At 40.8% G+C, this 21,984-nt stretch overlaps 1 protein-coding gene across 2 annotated transcripts in view; it reads left to right on the forward strand.

Moving 5' to 3' along the window:
- The window catches only part of kcnh5a (potassium voltage-gated channel, subfamily H (eag-related), member 5a), a 109,255-nt gene that overhangs the window by 50,975 nt on the left and 36,296 nt on the right, over positions 1–21,984 (forward strand). For both annotated transcript variants that reach the window (XM_028953675.1, XM_028953676.1), the window contains 3 exons: positions 1,021–1,220; positions 3,705–3,957; positions 14,983–15,179. In XM_028953675.1, coding sequence (XP_028809508.1) covers positions 1,021–1,220; positions 3,705–3,957; positions 14,983–15,179 — 650 coding nt within the window. The remainder of the gene's footprint in view (positions 1–1,020; positions 1,221–3,704; positions 3,958–14,982; positions 15,180–21,984) is intronic.

Here is a 21,984-nt window from a genome sequence, read left to right on the forward strand (position 1 = left end):
TGATGTGGAATGTGCTGGAATCTGCTGGAATGAAGATTTGTTCAGTTTTGGTGGGATTGAGTTTGAGGTCATAGGCTGCCATCCAAGGTGAGATGTCAGTTAGACATGCAGAGATTATGGTTTTTCTGTTTCATTTTATTTGATATCTTACCTGGAAGTCCCTTGACATCTGCATGTGAATAAAGTAAAACACAAACAAAAATGTGCAGGTGAAAAATATAGATATTGATACTATACTGGGATCTATACATCATCATTTTTGCAATATTAACCAAACCATTACATATAACAGAAATAAAGACACATAAAAATAAATTGAAAAAAGGACAAAAATACAACTTCACTTCTTTACGATTTGCTGAGGATTGTAGGTCCCAGATTTTTAGCTTGTATTAAAAATCGAATATCAGCTTGAATGAAGTCCTGTTCTACACTTGCAGTTTACTACATAATACAAATTGACAGATATTTGACAGATGTAAACTATCGGTTGTTTTAACAAATTAGAGGTCTAGCTCTGAGCTGAGTGTGAGCCAGGATAAGGTTAATCACTGCAGATATCTCATATGCTTCTTGAAATAATTTTTCATATGCCAAGAAAAAAATAACAATGGATTGAAGAGACTATTTTGAGACAAAGAGACAAATTAGATAGGAAGCATATTGGTGTGTGTATATGCAAGCAATCTGCTTCTAGGACAGTTGTAATCTGCAGTGCCTTTTAAAAAAAATTACATTAATTCCCTAAAACCCTGTAATGTAGCAAATTCAACACTTCCTCTTGCCCAGTAGCTGTGTATGTACAGTAACACACACAAGGTGCTGCTGTACCCTACAGTCACATATCATCACAGCAGTGCTGATATCTGAACCTACAGTAGTAGTCGACAATTGCAATTGCAACCACAGTTGATCTTTTTAGTATTTATGCATATCATTATTAATTCCTATCATTCTATAATATATATTAAATATCTCACATCTGAAGTTTCTGATTCTATTTCTGCTCCTCTCTCACAGCCCTCCTCTATGCCACCATCTTTGGAAATGTGACCACTATCTTCCAGCAGATGTACACCAACACCAACCGCTATCACGAGATGCTCAACAACGTGAGGGACTTTCTGAAACTCTACCAGGTTCCCAAAGGCCTGAGTGAACGTGTCATGGACTACATCGTGTCCACCTGGGCTATGTCCAAAGGCATTGACACAGAGAAGGTCTGTGGGTTTCTTTCACTCCTCTGCTCATGTACAGTGTAATAAACAAATCAATAAGTAATGGTGAAGAATGTTATGGAGAAGTGCAGCACATCAACAAATGATCCCAGTTGATTTGGGAGTGCACTTAATTGGTGGTTCAGGCAGTTCATGGTGCTTCCTACGAAGTGAAAGAATCCATCAGCAGCTCCTGCTGGAAAGACCTCCACTGAGGAGGGAAAAAGGACAAAGGGCTTTCTTTAGAGAAGCCACCTATTATTATGCTTTGTCTTTATATATTTATGTTTGTAGTATATTTTCCACTGTACAGACACCCATTCCTCTAAGGTCCTAACCCTAAAGTAAAAGTGAAAAAGGAATGGGTCCCATATATGTTATATGTAGGGAGGTCATGATCATAGAAAAAAATTGATATACCCCCGCCCAAAAAAAAGAATTCTGACAAAAAAATATATTAATTATCTTAGATTAATAGTTTATTGATTTTCTTCAAAATTATAGCACGTTTAATCATCTGATAATGTTACTCATCCCAAACCTTCTTTTATGAGGGGTATTTTAGAGTTCTGGTATTTTGAGGTCATTGGGCTGATAATCCAGATTTCACTATATACATAATCTCAATATAAACTGGCCATGACCAGGTGTCAAATGAAAAAATTATGTCTTGTGTTGTGGGGATAATTATTGAGCTGTGTGTACTCCTGTTTACCTTGTCACGTCCTTGTCTATGGGTGTAGAGGCATGTGACCAGGATGGGTTTGGGAAAGATGTAATGAGACATACAAAGGCTAACGTATGGTACAAAAGCGCATCTATTTACACTGAAACTACAGTCATGACCAAGTGTTTTGAGAATGGCACAAATACTGTCATTCAGTGCTTTTTGTCAGTTGTTTCTGTGGTGTATTTACGTATAATTACAATCATTTTATAAGTTTCAAGGACTTTTATTGATAATTATGTTTATGCATGTTTATGTCAATATCTGCAGTGTTGCCCCATTTTTTTCAAGACCTCTGCAATGCATCTTAGCATACTCAATTTAGTGGCCAAATCCTGACTGATGGCAACCCATTCCTTCATAATCAGAGCTTGGAGTTTGTCAGAATTTGTGGGTTTTTGTTTGTCCATCCTCTTCTTGAGGATTTACCACAAGTTCTCAATTGGATTAAGGGCCAGTGAGTTTCCTGGCAATGAACCCAAAATTGCAATGTTTTGTTCCCTGAGCCACTTATTGATCACTATTGATGCTCTATCATGCTGAAAAAGGCATTGTTCTTCACCAAATTGTTATTGGATGGTTGAGAGAAGAGTCAGTGGAGATTTTAGTACCATTCTTTATTCATGGCTGTATTCTTAGGCAAAATTTTGAGTGAGCCCACTCCCCTAGGATGAGAAGCAACATCACACATGAATGGTCTCAGGATGAATGGTCTCAGAAAAAAAATAAATAAAAGAAAGGAGAAAGGGCTAGAGAAAGATAGAGAACAGCCTTCAGAGAGGTTGCCTTGTCCAGGAGAAAAACAAGTAGAGGTAAAGGCCCAGATACTGGAGGGAAAATCCCCCAGTTCCCAATGGAAAAGGAAAAATAAGTGCCCAGTGTCCACAATAGAAAATTCTTTTATACATTTGACTCCCAGGACGTTGCCACAGACCAATCAGAATTTGGTGTTTCTGCCTGGTCACACCCTTGGCGTCTCCTGTTTTGGGGGAGTCGTAGCCCGACAAAGACAAAGCAGGGGACCAAAAACAAATGGCTAGCCTGTCACACCTCTTGCTCGGGGGAAGGCCGTTTGACAAAGGTATGGAGAACAGAGGTGATGAACCTCTATGCAAGACAAAAATGCAGAACATCATGGACCTGCAACTTCCCATCTTACATTGGCAATTAAATTCATTTTCATGGCAAAGAGGGACTTTAAAATTAATCTGATCACTCTTCATAACATTCTGGATTATATGCAAATGACCATGACTGTATATATAAATAATCAAATAGATATTAATCAAAAACAAACATGCACAATACGAAGGTCTAAGCAAGGGAGAGAAGTATTAGAGGACAACTCTGAACAGGCAACAAATTATACAACGAGCATCCTAAGCATCCTGCAATCACAACCACAGGGCAAGACTTCTAGCAGACCTCCTGAAACTAAACTAAGGTCAGAGGTAGGCGGAGCCAGTAGTCATGAAGCTCCTCCCACCCCAGCAGCCTAATGATCTGAATAGCTGAGAGTGAATTACTGTAGCATCAAATCCGCACACTCTGCATTTCGTTGAATTTTTTTAACAATAGGGATTGATTTCTGAGCTTTCTTGACCTGTAAATTGGCCAGATCTTGCATATTAAACATTTTGTTGAGGGTGTTTACAGTGTTGAGGCAATGTAAATACATCAATATACAAAGGCAACTGAATTAATACTAAATATTGTATCAAAGGAGGGAGTTTTATTTAATAATTATTCAATCCCTACAGGTGCTGTCCATCTGTCCGAAGGATATGCGAGCAGACATCTGTGTCCACCTAAACCGACAGGTTTTCAATGAGCACCCAGCATTCCGACTGGCCAGTGATGGATGCCTGCGATCACTTGCCGTAGAGTTTCAGACCACACACTGTGCCCCGGGTGACCTCATTTTCCATGCGGGCGAGAGCGTGGATACACTCTGCTTTGTGGTGTCGGGTTCACTGGAGGTCATCCAAGATGATGAAGTCATTGCCATCCTGGGTAAATCTTAATTAATTGATTAATTGATGGTGTCAGTGATTAAGCATGCCTCCTGCTGATACTCTGTCATGTGTGAAATAACCTAAAAAATCAGAGAAAGAGTCTAGGTGAGACAAGGGTAAATTAGTAAATTTGTTACTTAATCCCAGATTGATACTGCAGTATTTACTACAGATGCATAGTAAGACATTAGTGATGGAAAGACATAGTGACTGACTTTGTTTGCACATGTGTAATTTCAGATCATGTATAATGATACAGATAGATGACTTGCAGCAAACTAAAAAGTGTATTGTGAACTATTTTAAACACATTTCATATTGACTTGATTAAATTTGGTATTAGAGAAGGTTCTTTCCACAGGTACCAGAAACTAGATACAAAGACCAGCAAAATACACTGGTTATGAGAATAGAACTCATTATCACTAAACTTGAACATAATTTAAAAAGATTACTTCCATATAATTAATGTAGATGATGTTTCCAATGCAGTGTTCTCACTGGACGCAGAAAATTGTGTTGAATGGGAATACTGGAGATCTAAAGGCATCCCAATGCTTAATGACATTTGTAATGATGGCACCTTGAGCACTGTAATGATCCCGTTCGGAAGGGGGAACTCCAGGTCTGTTTTGTGTTCATTCTGTGTGGCCAAGTTTCCTAATTGTTTCTACCTGTGTATGATTGTATAAAACTGCCCTGTTCGTGTCTGTTCTCTGTTGGGTCATTGTTATGTGATATCTCCCCTATCCTGTTCATCATGTATTAAACCCCTGTCCTGTGACGTTGTGCATATGCGTACTTCATCCTTTCCATTTCCAGCCATTGGGACATGCACATTCTAAGACCTCCAACATCAGTACGCACTTCCAGGCTTATCTTATTAATTATAACTCCAACTTAGATCCACGATGAAGGTTTACAGAGTACCCTGGCACTCATTACTTTTGCATCCCTTATCTATTAATATGTCAATATGGGATACAGAGCAAAGATCAATGGATGTCCAGCCTGACTAGGATGAGATATGGTCCAATCTACCATTAACATCTAAATGTTTAGCACACCAATTATAAAATGATTGAAAAGGCTTACACAACATATTTTCAATGATACTGCAGGATTTACTTCAAGGCTTACACACGATTGTATATACATTTAAAAATGCAAATTGCACTCTTTGTAATATGTTATCGACATGTTATAACGCAATTTGAGTGCAATTTCGACATTGTACAAAAAAGCATTTTATTAAGAAAGACTTCTTTAAAGGTCCCATGACATGAAAATTTTACTTTCTGAGATTACTTAACATTAATATGATTTCCCCTAGCCTGTCTATGGTCCTGCAGTGGCTAGAAATGGCAATAGGCATTTTTGGTGTTTTGGTCATTCTGCTTTGTCGTTCAGAGAGCGACAGCTCAAATGGCCGTATCTGGAATTTGACCCCTTATGACTTCATACGAGGAAGGGTTACCTCCCCTTTCTCATGCTTTGCCTGCCCAGAGAATTTTGCACCCCTCCCCTAAAACATTTGCTCCAACGACTGTCATGGCTTGAAATGAGAAAAGCATTGCAGTTGCTCTTTAAGGACTGCCTTAAAGTGGTGGTGATTCTGCACCAAGACTGAATTTTGAAAAGAGACTTCAGATACAGTATAGTGGACCACTAATAAAACTTATATAAAAACAAATAAAATCATGTCATTGGACATTTAAGTGAAAGTGAAGTGATTGTCATTGTGAAACACAGCACAGCACATGGTGCACACCTTTGGTGAGCAGTGAGCATGTGTGGGGAGCAGTGTATGGGGATGGTACTTTGCTCAGTGGCACCTCAGTGTCTTGGGATTGAGCATTATTCTGATTATGGGTTCGTTTCCCACCACTGGCCTGGGAGGCGGAATAACAACAAATTTAAAAGTTTTCTTGACAGCTGTCTCCACTACCATCAACTTTCATCAGCTTTGAAGTGAGTATGTTTGAGCTAGGCTGCTCCCACATAGTGTTGTGTGCGGTAGTTGATCGACCCTCCAAAATACAAAAATGACTTTGTGAAAGACAAATTTTCGATTGTCTTCTTTTTGTTGGTAAATGTAATATCCTGTGTGTTGTCCTTATTGACTCATTTAGTCAATGCAATGTGTGACCAATCCCACACATGAACATGGACACATGCTTGATTTTGTTTTATCTCATGCTTTTCCAGTTTTTTTTAATGTAGTGCTTTGTGACTCTGATCATAGTCCTGTACTATTTTAAATAAACTTCAGTTAAACCTTGTGCTACTGCTCAGCGCTGTCAAGTTTTTAACTCCACTACTGCTGTTTTCGATAGTCTATTCCACCTGCTGGACTGCCTTGGACACTGTTGAGCCATTAAAAACCAGGTACCCTAAAAGAAAATCAGAGCCCTGGCTGTAAGACAGACACAGCTGTCAGACACAAGTGCTGCTGGGCCAGAATAAAGGCAAATTACAAGTGTCATTTCAAATGACTGTTGGTGTAATTTAACTTTAAAAGATGCCAAAAGAAAACACCTTTCTGACATTTTTGTGTCAAACTATCACAAACTGCTTGTTTTATTTAAGACCAATGACCTGCAGTTTTTACTGAATAAGTCCCCTGCACTAGGGCTCAAATCTCCACTTCTACTCCCGTCCCATCAATCTGTTCTCTGCCCTGTTGTCTTTGAACCTGTGACCTGTCTCCTTTCTACAGGAGATTGTTGGTTGTCTCTGAATGATGTTGTCCCTCCTCAACTGTTTTATCCTATAGTTACCTATAGTTGTTGAACTGGTTAATCAGAGTTTGTTGTCAGTGGTTGTCCCTAAAAGTTTTAAACATGCAGTAGTCCAACCTATGACTTGCTCTCAATTCTACCATTCTTGCCATCCTCAGGCCTATCCTTTAACTACCTTTTACTTCAAAAATCCTTGAAAAGAATGGTGCCGTTTTTAGAACACCCTGTTAAAAAATTTTGATGACATATTTTTAGCTTACTCTGGTGACTGTGTTCTTGTGCTTTTAGATTTGACAGCTGCATTTGATACAGTGGATCATACCATTTTACTTTCTTGTTTGGAGCAGTGGGTGGGTATCAGGGGCACAGCACTGAAGTGGTTCAGGTCCTGACAACTTTTTGTGTCAGTCTTGGTGACCTTGTGATGTCCTCCGCTCAGTTCTTGGCCCCCTCCTCTTTTCGTTGTATTTAATCCCTCTTGGTTTTATACTGTGAAAACATGGCATCATTTGTAGGCTGATGACTGTGAGAACAATGTTCCTGTTAAAAAAACTGGCACATGCACTGTACAGCCATTACCTGAAAGACTTGATGGCATAAATCCTGGATGGCTCTTAAACTTTTGAAATTTAATGATAAAAAGACTGAGGTGATGGTTTTTGGTAGCCCCGTGTGAGAGTGTCTAAGGTGTCATTAGATTCCCATACTCTGAACTTAAGCTTGATACTCAGATTTAAAGTCATTAAATCAAGCTTCTTCCAGTTGAGGCAGCTGGCTAAAATAAGCCCTATTCTTTCCCAGCAGCGATTTGAGACAGTAATACACGCACTTGTTACCACTCGGCTGGATATAGGGGTCAGGGCTTCTCCATCACGTACCTCCAGAGGGTGTGAAAAGCTGCATCTCATCTTTTATCTGGCACTCAGAAGTTTGAGCACATTTCCAATATTTTAGGTTCATTACACTGACTGCCCATTCCATTTAGGATTCATTTCTAAATTATTTTATTTGCTTTTTAAGCATGGCCTTGCCCCATCCTATCTCGAAGCTGCTACAGCCTTATACACCCACATGCTCTTTCAGGTCTTGTTGTTTGTAATATATTTTGTTTCATTATTTTATGCTATGTTAGTTCTTTTAATTATATTAAAAGTGTAGTGTGGTAGTAGCCTAGTGGGTAACACACTCGCCTATGAACCAGAAGACCCAGGTTCAAATCAACTACCATTGTGTCCCTGAGCGAGACATTTTACCCTGAGATGCTCCAGGGGGGGACTGTCCCTGAAACTATTGATTGTAAGTCGCTCTGGATAAGAGCGTCTGATAAATGCTGTAAATGTAAAAAATGTAAATATTGTTTTTAACTTGATAACTGTACAGCACTTTGATCCATGCGCTGGTTGGATTGAATTGGAATGGAATCTGTAATTCCATTGCTGGATTTGCTTGTGTGAATTTTGGCAGTGTCTTGATGTTCTTAGTTTCACAAATGCATTGACCAATCAGAGATTAGTTCTTTTAACCAATCACAATAAGGCTATTTATGGAAGATTTTATTCAAATGGAAATTAATTTGTCAGTTGGCAATGCAATATTCAATCTGAGCATGTAATTTGATATTACATTTTGCAACTAGCAATTCAATGTGCGAAGTGCTTTATGTATTTTTAAAAAATAGCATTTTGCATTGCAGATTGTTTTGCAAGCTGTTAGACCACTAATCAAGGCAGGCCTTCACCAACAACATAATTTCCTTGTTCAGAACCTCAGTAGAATCCATTCAACTGAGTGATTTGTTAATTTTGTGTGGGACACAAGAGTACCTTGGGGAAAGTCATGTTTAATATCAGAGTCATTTTCATGGCGCAACCAAAAATTTATATCAATTATGTTCGCTACCTGTTCATTCACTTTTGTCAGAGCCTTAGAGCAGTGGTTCCCAACATGATCCTATTGATGAACATATTGGCTGTTTTATTGGGATTTCATGTTTACAAATATCATTTTGGCAATTTTGAATTGGGAACCACTTGACAGATAATTACTGGTACTATAACAAAAAATTCTGTGAGAAATTCCAAACTGTTCGACCACTCATCAAGGCGGCCTTCAAAATATGTACAGAATGTCCATATTTAATCACTATGAATTTTATGAATTTGCACGAAACACACAAATGCAACAGAGTTGGAGAAGTTCGTTGTTCAGCTTCTGAGAGAGGCTGCCGTAACAAATCACCTGACCCTGAACAAGAAAGTGACTTTGTTAGATGAGGCCCTTCTTGATGAGTGATTGTCATTGTGCACTACAGCTATGCACATGTGCACACAATGAAATGTGTCCTCTGCTTTTAACCCATCACCCTTGGTGAGCAGAGGGCAGCCATGACAGGCACCCGGGGAGCAGTGTGTGGGGATGGTGCTTTGCTCAGTGGCACATCAGTGGCACCTTGACTGATTGGAATTCGAACTGGCAACCTTCTGATTACAGGGCTGCTTCCTTAACCACTAGGCCTCCAGTGTCCCAGAATTTTGAATTCTGTATCATGTCTGCAGATCATCTGTGCAGACAGCCTTTATAGAAACAACTGCACAGGCATTAAGAAACATGGTTCAACATGACTGGTGTATCATTACGTGATGAGACAAAAAGTTTGCTCTTGACCCTGATTCATTTACCTGAGCATTTCAGCTGTAAACTTAATTAACCTGTATCTGAATCTAGTTGTATTTCCTTGGAGCTTCATATCAGAATGAATCTAGGATTAATTATTAAGAGGTGAAATAAAATCTGAGGAGAGGTAATTTTGCAACAAGATGTTCATATTAAACCAATATTATGAACTTGTCTAATGATATCCCTCTTCACAAGGTTGGTGTGGACACCATGGTGCAACAGGTCAATGGTTTCACCAATTGTTGTTTACACTTTTAATGGGTTTCCTTCTTATTGGACCTTAAGGAAATCTCAGCAAACAGACACTGTTTAATAATAGAGCACATTGCTGCAAACTGGTTAGACTCACACTAAAATTTAACATGTCTAGATGTCTCTTCTGCAGATTATTTTTTTCAGATTCATTCATTCTTTGTTTTTTTTGGTATTATAAAGCCATTTTTCCAGCATAGTAAATTATTCACAGTACAGTGTGGTATTAGTTCTAAAGCAATCTAACCACAACCCATTCAGGAGCATAACAAAATAACAAAAAATACACTGTTGAAGTGAAATCTATGCATTCTATCTAATTGTGCTGTTTTCAGTCATTCACAGGAAGCGTTTTTGTGCTTTGTTGATATATTGTTCTGTACCTTCCCATTCATTACTTCAGGTGCTCAAATCCTAAGTTTATTCCATCAAAGTAAATTGAAGGTATTTCGAATAGCATGGAAGGAAAGCCTCCGTAACTATATGAAGGCTCTTAGTGCGGATCGATCATCGTATCTTTCCTCGTTAATAGGCAAAATAATCCCAGATTCTTGTTTAAAACTATAGCCAAACAAACCATCAATAAGACAGAAATGGATACCATCACTCCAAATTCAAATCAAATTCAAATTTTATTTCTACAAACCACCGTGTTGCAAATATTGCAAGTATACAATGAAGACCAATATGCAAATATTGCAAACATAACCAAATATTACACTTTTACGTCTTTAACATAAAATATGTGTAACAGGTAGGGTGAAGGTGTGCAAATGAGTGAAAGACAATGTATAAGATAAGTAAAAGATTGAAAGTGAAAGTGCTGGAGTGTATTGGAGTTCTATGTACTGTTGTTGTATTGGAGTTCTATGTACTGTTGTTGTTGAGGTCTCGGATAGCCTGCAGGAAGAAGCTCTTCCTCATTCTCTCTGTGTTGGACTTCATGGAGCGAAAGCGCTTCCCTGATCACAGCAGAGAAAAGAGTCCATTGTTGGGGTGGCGAAGGTCCTTCACTATCTTCCTGGCCCTGGTCCAGCACTGTTTGCTGTAGATGGATTGAAGGTCAGGGAGCTTGGTATGGATGATGCGTTCGGCTGAACCACCCTCTGTAGGGCTCGCCTGTCCTGCATGGTGCTGTTCCCGAACCAGGTGCAGGATGGTGCAGGAGTAGAAGTTCCTGAGCAACTTTGGAGGGGTGTCTGAGGGGGTAGAGATGCTGGCGGGCCTTTTTAACCACGGTGTTGATGTGACAGGACCATGACAGGTCCTGCGTGATGTAGACACCGAGGTAACCGAAGCTGTCCACTCTCTCCACTGTGCTCCTTTAATGACAGGGGTCTGGTAGGTCCTCTCCTGTTTGGTACTGAAGTCCACTATTAACTCCTTTGTCTTGCTGACGTTCAGGTGGTGATTGTTGCTCTGGCACCAGTTCACCAGATTTTCAACCTCCTCCAGGTAGGCCGTCTCATCGTTGTCAGAGATCAGGCCCACCACAATGGTTTTGTCAGCAAACTTGATGATGGTGGGGGAGTTAGTAGTGGCTGTACAGTCGTATGTGTACAGGGAGTACAGCAGGGGGCTCAAAACACAGCCCTGGGGGGCTCCAGTGCTGAGAGTGATGGTGGCTGAGACATGTCCACTCATGTCCTGTGGTCTCCCGGTTAGGAAGTTGGAGATCAACTGACAGAGAGATGAGCTGCGTCTCAGGTGCTTCAGCTTGGTGGTGAGTGTGGAAGGGATTATTGTGTTAAATGCTGAAGTGTAGTCAATGAAACGCATTTTCACATAATTTCCCTTCCAAGTGTCCAGGTGGGTGAGTGCTGTGTGGAGGAGATATGAGATGGCATCGTCTGTGGATCGGTTGGGGTGGTAAGCAAACTGTAGTGGGTCGAGTGTGTCTGGTAATGAAGAAATGATTACCAGCCGTTCAAAGATCTTCATCACTACTGAGGTAAGGGCTACAGGGTGGTAGTCATTGAGGGAGGCAGGATGGGAACAATGATGGACTCCTTGAAGCATGTGGGGATCACCGACTGAGATAGAGAGAGGTTGAATATCTCTGTCAACACAGGTGCTAGCTGGTCTGCGCAGGCTCTGAGGATTCTCCCCGAGATGCTGTCTGGTCCTGCTGCCTTCCTGGTGTTCACTCTCTTGAAAGTTCTCCTTACGTCATGCTTGGTGATGACGAACGCATTCTCATTGCTGCCAGTGTCTGCGGCTGTTGGAGCCACTAGCCGTAGCATCACTTGCGTTTTTAGCTGCAACCTCGAAGCAAGCATAGAATGTATTTAGCTTGTGCCAGAGACACATCCGCATTCGTCGTACCGGATGTTGGTGCTTTATAGTCCGTTATTGTCCTTAGTCCCTGCCACAGGCTCCTAGAATCACTCTGTTCGAGTTGTGACTCCAGTTTCTTCCCGTAGTGCAGCTTCACCTCGTTCACCATTTTCCTGACGCTGTACGACGGAGCCTTGTATGGTTCCATGTCCCCGTAAGCAAGCCCCATGTTATAGGTTGCGGTGCGAGATCTCAGAGCGTCACGGATGGTTTTATCCACCCACGGCTTCAGATTGGGAAATGTTCTGACGATCGTTTTCTGCACGGTGTCATCCGTTAGTTTCCCAATGAAACTCACAACCACTTCCACAAACTCACTAACTACTTTGAAACATGCCCCAGTCTGCGTCATCCAGTGCATCCTGAAGAGCGGACACCGATTGGTCCGTCCAGCGTGACACCTCCCTCTGAACCAGAACTTCCTGTTTGTATTTAGGCATGAGGAAGATGGCGGCGTGGTCGGATTTTCCAAGCGGTGGATGAGATTGTGCCCTGTATCCATCCTTTATTGTAGTGTAGCAATGGTCCAGTGTCCTTTCGCCCCTGGTGTGGCAGGTGACATACTGATGAAAATTTGGCGCTGCACGTTTGAGGCTGGCATTATTAAAATCTCCTGCCACAATAAGCGCAGCGTCCCGGTGCTGTATTTGGTGCGGTGTGAGCACCGCCTGCAGCTCACATAAGGAAGTGTTCGTGTCCGCTTTCGGTGGAATGTAAGCGCCGCTGATAATGACCGATGTGAACTCCCGAGGAAGGTTAAAAAGGACGACATTTGGTGGACAATAGTTCCAGATTCAGTGAGCAGGAGCATGTGAGAGGGACAACGCTGTTAGACCAGCTGTTATTTACCATCAAGCACACGCCGCCTCACCTTGACTTCCCTGAGTCCATGCAATGAACCGAGAAGAACTCGGTCGGCTGGATGGTGTGGTCCGACACCGCTGGGTTCAGCCATGTCTCAGTGAAGCAGAGGAGGTTGCAGTCCTGGATGTCTCTTTGGAACTTTACCCTGGCCTGAGGTCGTCGAGCTTGTTCTCCAGTGACTGGACATTGGCGAGCAGGATGCTAGACAGAGGTGTGCTGTGTGCATGGGCCCTCAGCCTGTTCCTGACGCCGGCTTGTTTGCAAGTGCATTGTATACTAATAGAAACAAGAGTGTCTCTACTGTATTTAATGTGCTCCATGGTGGTGGATTTGCTGCTGTAGGGTTGCTAAAAAAAGTTTAAAACACAAAAACAAACTAAACTCGGTAAGCCAACCTCACTGGATCCAAGCTGTACTTTGCGGCGGTAAGTGGAGAAGGACGCTCCATGCTCCAACGACGCACTGCTGGGGAAGCTCCATATCATCATAGTAGCGATGATTTTATACATTTATTTAATATTGAAACTGTTACGAATAAAGATAAGATTAAAAGCATAACAAATAGCTCCGTCGATATTACTTTGGAAAAAATCTTCAAATAGCAGACCACGGATTAGAACACTTCAACCTTTTTAAAGAGGATGAATTAATTAAACTAATCTCATCGTCAAATCAATGTACTTGTGCATTGGATCCGCTTCCTACAAGTTTCCTTAAACAAATAGCACCCGATGTTATAAATTCTATCCTTAAAATGATTAACTCGTCTCTTAGCACCGGCCACATACCAAGTACGTTCAAGGTAGCAGTCATTAGACCCCTGATTAAAAAACCTGATCGATTCGCATGTAGATAATATCACTAGGATAGCATTTTTTCACCTTAGAAATATTGCAAAAACAAGAGAGATCTCAATGCACAATGCAAAAATGTTGGTCCATGCCTTTATTACATCAAGGTTAGCACATTACTGTCTAGATGGTCTAGTAGGTGCATGAGTAAACTCCAGCTAGTACAGAATTCTGCAGCCAGAGTTCTAACTAGAACCAGGAAATTTGACCACATCACCCCAGTCTTACAATCACTGCACTGGCTACCCATCAAATTTAGGATTGTCTACAAAATCCTACTTTTGACCTATAAACCTCTAAATGGTCTCGCCCTGCAGTACCTTAGTAAAATTTTAGTTATTACGATTCTTCCTCTTGTAAGTCGCTTTGGATAAAAGCGCCTGCAAAGTAAAGTATGTAAAGTAAAGTAAATGACGACTTAGCATGAAACAAACCTAGAGTAACCACAGCCGCCACCATAACAAATAAAGCTTCAGGGATTTTCAAATGGACCAGTTGCATCATAATGTAATATAATGTACAAGTAATGTACACCATGACACTTTGGACTACCTCTACAACTGTAGGACTTTTTCTCTTATTGGAAAAATCATCACAAACCCTGCACTGACACCATTTGCAGGCTCACTCTACCCTGGAAGGGGGTCCCTCTTTGTATCATTCCTTCCCAAGGAGTTTTTACCTTGTATGCAGAAGGGTCAAGTGTGGGGGGTGTCAACTGTAGGGCCTGTCAAAGCCCAATTAGACATACTGTATGTGATTTTGGGCTATATTAGAAATATATGATGTTGTTGCTCTTTTGAAATCTGTATTTGCATACTCTTGTAATAGTGCATTATTTTGAAACTGCTATTCAATTCTCCTTACATTTTATCTAAAATATGGAGGATAATGGAACTGGATGCTGAGTCAAGATGATCGCTGAGCACAAAAAAAACACAGATGTTTTTTGGAATTGAGTTTATGACCCTGTGTTTCACAATGTATATCTGAGCACACTGATTGATATTGCTTGAAATTTTGGTGCTTGAATCCTTTACTGTGAATTTATTAGCATTGAAAAAATACAGTTAAATTATTTACAACAAAATAAAAAGCCAAAATATTCAGAAACATTGTTAAAAAAAAACACTAAAAAAATCAATCAGATGTAACAGGTTTTCTTCCATACTCTTTCAGGTGTGAAAGTAAGGTAAAAAAAAAATTATCTTAACCTTTACATGTGTGATTCAGATTGGTTCTCTAGCACAGTGGAAGGCTTTGGGTTTTACTCTGTCTTCACAGCTGTTTTTCCATTCCTAGGTAAAGGTGATGTGTTTGGGGACGTTTTTTGGAAGGAGACCACCCTGGCACATGCATGTGCTAATGTGCGGGCATTGACATACTGCGACCTGCACGTCGTCCGCAGGGAGGCACTGCTGAAAGTGCTGGAGTTTTACACAGCATTTGCAAACTCCTTCTCCCGCAACCTCATACTCACCTGCAACCTCCGCAAAAGGGTAAGAGCTTCAGGTTTTGCAAACACACACACATACACACACACACATAAAAGCAGACTGTACATAAATTTACAAACCTAAATAACATTGGGCAGGGACTCAGAGCAAGGCCCACCATTTACATTTACATTTAAGGCATTTGGCAGACGCCCTTATCCAGAGTGACTTACAACGTGCTTTCAAGTTATCATCAATGAAGTGATCAGTTCCGGCTCATTAGGACCCCAACTATGAATACAACCTTTTTATTCACTGTGTTGTAGATTCTGTACACCAGTTCGACAATAAGAAAGTTACAAGTTAATCTAAATATTCTTTAAAGAAGAAGGTCTTGAGCTGTCGTTTGAAAACAATCAGTGACTGATCTGTTCTGACCTCGAGGGGAATTTCATTCCACCACCGAGGGGCCAAGACGGAGAAGAGTCTAGATGAACATCTTCCTTTTACCTTTAGCGATGGGGGGACCAGGCGAGCAGTACTGGAGGCTCGGAGTATACGAGGTGCAGTGTGAGGTGTAATAAGGGCTGTGAGGTAGGATGGTGCTACTCCATGTTTGGCTTTGTAGGGCAGCATCAGTATTTTGAATCTGATGCGTGCAGCTACTGGGAGCCAGTGGAGGGAACGTAGCAGAGGGGTGGTGTGGGAGAATTTGGGAAGGTTGAAGATCAGTCTTTCTGCTGCATTTTGTATGAGTTGTAGAGGTTGAATGGTACTTAGAGGTAGACCAGCTAGAAGGGAGTTGCAGTAGTCCAGTCTTGAGATTACTATGGACTGAACAAGGTTGCGGGCTGATGTAGAAGGAGAGATCTGTGAGTTCTCCAGGTCAATAGCAAGATCCTGATGTGGTGAAGAATCTGCTGGAATGAATATTAGTTCAGTTTTGGTGGGATTGAGTTTGAGGTGATGGGCTGCCATCCAAGATGAGATGTCGGTTAGACATGCAGAGATCTTGGAAGTAGCATGTAGATCAGAGGGAGGAAAAGAGAACATGAGTTGTGTGTCGTTGGCATAGCAGAGGTAGGATAATCCATGTGAGGAAATGACCTCACCAAGTGATTTCGTGTAGAGGGAGAAAAGGAGAGGACCTAGCACCAAGCCTTGAGGGACACTAGTGGAGAGTCTGCGTGAGGCAGACGTGGATCCTTTCCAAGTCACTTGGTAAGATCGCTCATCAAGGTAGGAAGCAAACCACTGCCATGCTGAGCTCTGAATTCCAAGCCTCTTCAGGATTGACAAGAGAGTCTTGTGGTTAACGGTGTCAAATGCTGCAGAGAGGTCAAGGAGAACCACAGCACAGACCCATGCCAACTTGAGGATTCAAACCAGGATTCAAACTTGCAACCTTGTAGGTGTAAGACTGTCTAACCGCCAACCAACAGTTTTACATTTTGAGATTAAATACACAGAGAAAAGTGTAACTTATTTCTGACACACTTTTCAGAGGTCCAATCCACTGTGGCTAGGAATTCATAAAAAATGTTTGTTCACCTCTGTAGATATCTGTACTTTTAGAAATCTTTTGTCTGTTGTTAATTAAAAAAACTGTTTACACAATGCAATGAGAATAAAACAAACAAAACAAAATAATCATTAGTTGCAACCATAGTGAATATGAATATAGAAGACAACAATAATGTTTAACTAGACACCAAAATTCCAGAAGAAAATTTATTGGGCCTGTCGCAGGAGCTGGTATCAGCTGTAGGAGCAGGGGGTTATAATACAATGGCCGATGGAGCAGAACTACAGACATGAACTAACTATACCATATATTCAGGTGTCAGAACACCTCCGGCCAAATCCGCTATTCTGTAACATGAATAACATTATTTGTCAAACATAAAATTTCATAACAGACAAGATGATAAGATAAAATCTAATAAAAATGTATTAATTGATTCACTCATTATTACAGCCACATGTGTCAGGATTGGCTCCAGGTGATTGCGACACCTGAAGCCAATTCTGACCGCCTATAAAAGACTGTAACTCCGCCCCTTCTGCAGTGGCGACATTTTCGTGAACTTGACTTGGCAACCGTGTATGTATATATTTTGAGTTCTGGCAATCGGCACACGCCTGCAGGTTTGTTTATGTTTATCCCACTTTATTTCCCTTCTTGGCCATCGTGCTGGTGTTTATTTGCTGGTATTTATTATTATTAATAAATCCTTGTTTCCCAAATGTCCCTTCCCTTCCCTGTCAGCTCAGCTCATGAGTGTGACAACGTGTGTAACAAAAGTCTGGCATTTTCACTCATACCATCAGAGAAGCTGGTTCCAATCATACCTAACTTTCGCTATTCATGTAGGTGACTCCACCTCAGCTATTGCTCCCATCACATCTGGAGTTTCCAAAGGCTCTATTCTAGGCCCCATTTTATTTTTACTTTAAGTGCCACTGGGGTGAGTAGTCAGAAAACACAACATTGCTTTTAATTGCTTCGCAGATGATGTCCAGATCTACATGCCATTAAAAGCTATTAGTAATGATACTATCTGGCCCCTTGTCAAGTGCTTAAATGAGATTAGAGCCTGGATGAGCAAAACATTTTTATATCTAAATGACAAGAAGACTGAAATTATTCCATTCGGACATAACAAGGCAGATTATCCCACTGAATTTTTGGGTCCCTCGTCCTTATATCTCAAGCCATCTGTACCTTGGTGTGACCTTTGATAGTGCTTATAAACACACTTGTTAAACAAATGAGCTCAATCATAAAAAAAAGTTTTTATCAATTAAGTACTATATCCAAGATCAATGGTTATTTACCACATTTTTTTGGAGTTTGTAATCCATGTTTCTATCACCATGTTTTTATTATTACTGCAATTCATTATACTTGGGTATTGGTTAGTCCTTAACCCAGTGGTTCTCAACCTGCGGCCCGTCACAAATGCACTGATATGAACTGATGCAATTACACCGTTAACGCACACAATGCAAGAAAAATTCATCTCTCGTTTTTCAGATTTTGAGAAAATAAAATATGCAGGACATTTCATCAGAGCCATTCACTTTCCCTGTGGAAAAAATCAAGGACTTGGCTGCATCTTTCAGTTTGCCTCGCTGCACGCTCGAAGATGAACTGATGGATGTTCAGGCAAGAGGACACAGCCAAACCACGCAGCAGTCATCCTCAGTTGCAGATATGTGGCGAAACATCTCTGGACAAAACCTCAGATTATTAAGTTCAAAAGTGCTTTCCATATTTGGATCCACATACATTTTACATTTTCTGCAATGACGCGCATCAAGTCATGTTTCCGTGCATGTCTTACCGACTGCAATTTACAGTCACAACTTCATTGTGCTGTTACTCCTTTTGAGCCGAATTTCACCAAATTGGTCGGCTCCTGACAATAAAATCAACTTACATTAATGGTAAGTAGAATTATACTCTCTAATGATAATAATACATGTAATTGTAATAATTTTAGATGCATAATATCTGGTTATTGAGCGTTGATAATATGCGCATAAATAATATGCGGCCCGTGAGACTTGAACTTGGACATAGTGCGGCCCACTGCAAAAAATGTTTGAGAACCACTGCCTTAACCCATTGCTGCAACTAGTGCAGAACACAGCAGCTTGTCTGCTCACTGGCAAGCGAATGTGTTACTACATTTCCCTGATTCTGGCCTCACTTTATTGGTTACCAGTGAAGTTTGGGATAGAGATTAAGATCTTGCTAACAGGTCAGCACCTCAGTACCTCGGTGACTTTCTCCAGCAAGACAACTTCGGTCATCTGATCAGCTGTTCTTGACCATTCCTAAGACTAGACTAAAGACTTGTGGAGATAGGGCTTTTGGGGTTGCAGCTCCCAAGCTGTGGAACAACCTTCCCTGGCATGTTAAATCTGCTCCCACTCTAGAGTTTTTAAAGCAAGGTTAAAAACTCACCTTTTCTCTGCAGCTTTTAGTTAAAACTTGGGAAGGTGCAAAGTTTATTGGTAATTTTGGTACTTTTATTGTACCAAATTTATATCCCGTGGTTATGTTTTATTGCTTTATGTCCTGTTTTCATCATTTTATGTTCAAAATGCTTTTAGGCTTACTTTTATTTGTTCTTATCTGTCAATATTATGTTCACCTTATCTTGTACAGCATCATGGTCAACTGATTGTTTAAAGGTGCTCTATAAATAAACTGAACTTGAACTTGATATGCAGCGTTGCCCACTATTCAAATATTAATCTCGCAGACTATGATTTCGCTCAATGAGCAATCTTACCTGCCCACTCTGAACTTGTGGACTCATAGCTAGTGCTATATTCTGGATCTTGTTCTGATAGGCAACAAGACAGAGCTTCCCAGTTAAGTGGCATTGCATCATATTATTATTTAAAGTTGTTATGTGAAACAAAGCTACACAAGTCATTGACTTGATAATCAATTAAATTGAATAGTGGTTTGCACGCAAGGTTCAACATCTTGCCTTACCCATTTCATCATCCTCGTTTGACATTACAAACCACAAGCTCATTTTAGTGAAAATTGTTACACTTTCAGCTGAATTTACACATGGATAAATAAATAAATAAATCCCACCTGGGGTTCTTTATAAATGACACAGACTTTGCACCACTCTCACATGCTTTTCTTTTGTTTTTCATTCTCCTACCCACAATTCCGTGTTTTAACCCTAGTGCGTCACCTGGGTCACACGTCATTTTGGATAATTACATAGTCCCCTCACTTGGAAAAAGTAATACACAAAATACATAATGCTGCCCCACACATTACAGCAGTAACAACAACTATACATAATTGACTCAAGTGGGAATGACATGTCACATCAATAAAGGTAACAAAATACACCCCCCTCCACTTAAAAAAAAAACTATAACAAAAGCATTATATAAGGAACCAAATTAAATTTATTAAGTTTTATTCTTATAAAACACAAAACATGTCACCCCTTTTGTAAAATGAAATAAAAACAAGAAAATGAACTACTGTATGAATGATAATCCAACCTTTCCGCTTGACTTCGAATGTAGGTCATTTAACTTTGTCAGAGAGTTTATGTCTCTGAGTGTGAAATGGGTCAGTGAAGTTAAGACCATTGTACAGTTATGCGGGGCACAACTCTCTATCTGAGGCTATAGTGGTGTGCGCTGCCCTGCAACTTATCACAGAAAGGTGTGTGATTGTTTAAAGGATCTGAATGTACAATAAGTTCTAGCTCACCTCAAGGGCTTTGTTTTTCTGCAAAACAAAGACTATCAGAGTATCATTCGCCCCCACCTCAGGAATAAAGTCTGCACATGCAGCATCCCCCCCAACCCGATTGGTGTGCTTGAATTGTTAGTGGTTTCTGGTGCATATGGGTTTGCTAGGTTGGAAAGAGATTGTTAATACCACAGATTCATCTTCTTCGCCACTTAAGGTAGTCCAGGTGTGAAAAGGTTGCATGTTCACCACATGAAACACACCCACATCTTCCCCATCATGCGTCAAGATGACCCTGAATGTGACCTGCTGTCCGCCTTGGTCATAATGCTTCTACTGATAGGAAGTTCACGTCAGATGCAGCACTCAAACTCTTCATCTCTGTAGACTTGCATGTTAACTGCGGAAGAAAAATCCTCTGGGAACAGTAACAGGTTGTTGGGTGTTTGTAGATCTCTACCATAGAGCAGGAAAGCTGGGATTTCTCCTGTGCAGTGCAAAGTGCAAAGGAGAGATGGGGAATTAATTTAGCCCAGGATATGTGTAAGTCACTGACAAAAGTTCGAATCGCTTTTTTCTGGTTCACCCTCGGTCATGTTAGTCTGGGGGTGGTAAGCAGTTGTCAAGCGATGTTCCGTACCAAGCTTCTGAAGTAGGGAGACAAAAGACTACATTTACAAAGGGAGTACCCTGTTCTGAAATAAAGTTATTTGATGCGTCATGTCATATGACTAAAATTGGGCATTTCCCTGGGCAATGCATGGTAGTGGGCCTACAAAATCAACCCCCATGGTTGTGCGGCATTAATGGGAACCAGGAGACCAGACGGCTTCTGTTGGCTGGGTTTTACTAGTTGGCAGACAGCACATTGGGCAGTCATGGAAATAGCACAAAAGAGTGAAACATAGCACAGTGGGGATATATAGGTGAAGGCATCTAATGGGATGTTGTGAATTTTGGCTTTTAGAATATTAAAAATATAAAAGACCTTCCAGGATGTGGAACTTAGACTGGGCTAATGACCTGAGTCTATTATTCCATGACCAGATGTTCTGCTTGGAGTTTTTTCAGTTGCTACTACCACCCTAGCCTTGTTGTAGTTGTGAGTTGTTCAGTGATCAGTGAAGATTGTCACATGAGACCCCTCGACATAGGGTCTGAAGTGTTCCAACAGCCACACTATTGCCAGGCATTCCATCTCAGAGGTGAAGTATTTACATTCTCTGTTGTGCAACATGTGGCTAGCAAAGGCAACAGTCACCTCCCTGCCACCACAGTCATGCTGCATAAGGGCTGCTCCAAATTCCATGTTGCATGCAACCAAGTGGAGAAAGTATGGTTTGTTGAAATTTGGGAAATCCAGGATAGGAGGTGAGGTAAGAAGAGCCTTATTCCAATGCTCTCTGGCATGACTCATTCCAGTCAAACTCAGCTTGGTCATGGGTCAGGGTTATCAGAGGCTCCGAGATGCTAGAAAAAATGTTAATAAACCTACTGTAGTAACCCACAAGGCCTAAAAATGGTGGACATGAGAGGTGGTCATGAGGGTTGGATCTACTCCCGCCTGCAATTTTTCAGGATTCGGGCACAATCCATTAAGTGAGACCTTGTAGCCAAGGAAAA

This window comes from Denticeps clupeoides, chromosome 14, assembly GCF_900700375.1.
Source record: "Denticeps clupeoides chromosome 14, fDenClu1.1, whole genome shotgun sequence".
Taxonomy (NCBI): Eukaryota; Metazoa; Chordata; class Actinopteri; order Clupeiformes; family Denticipitidae; genus Denticeps; species Denticeps clupeoides.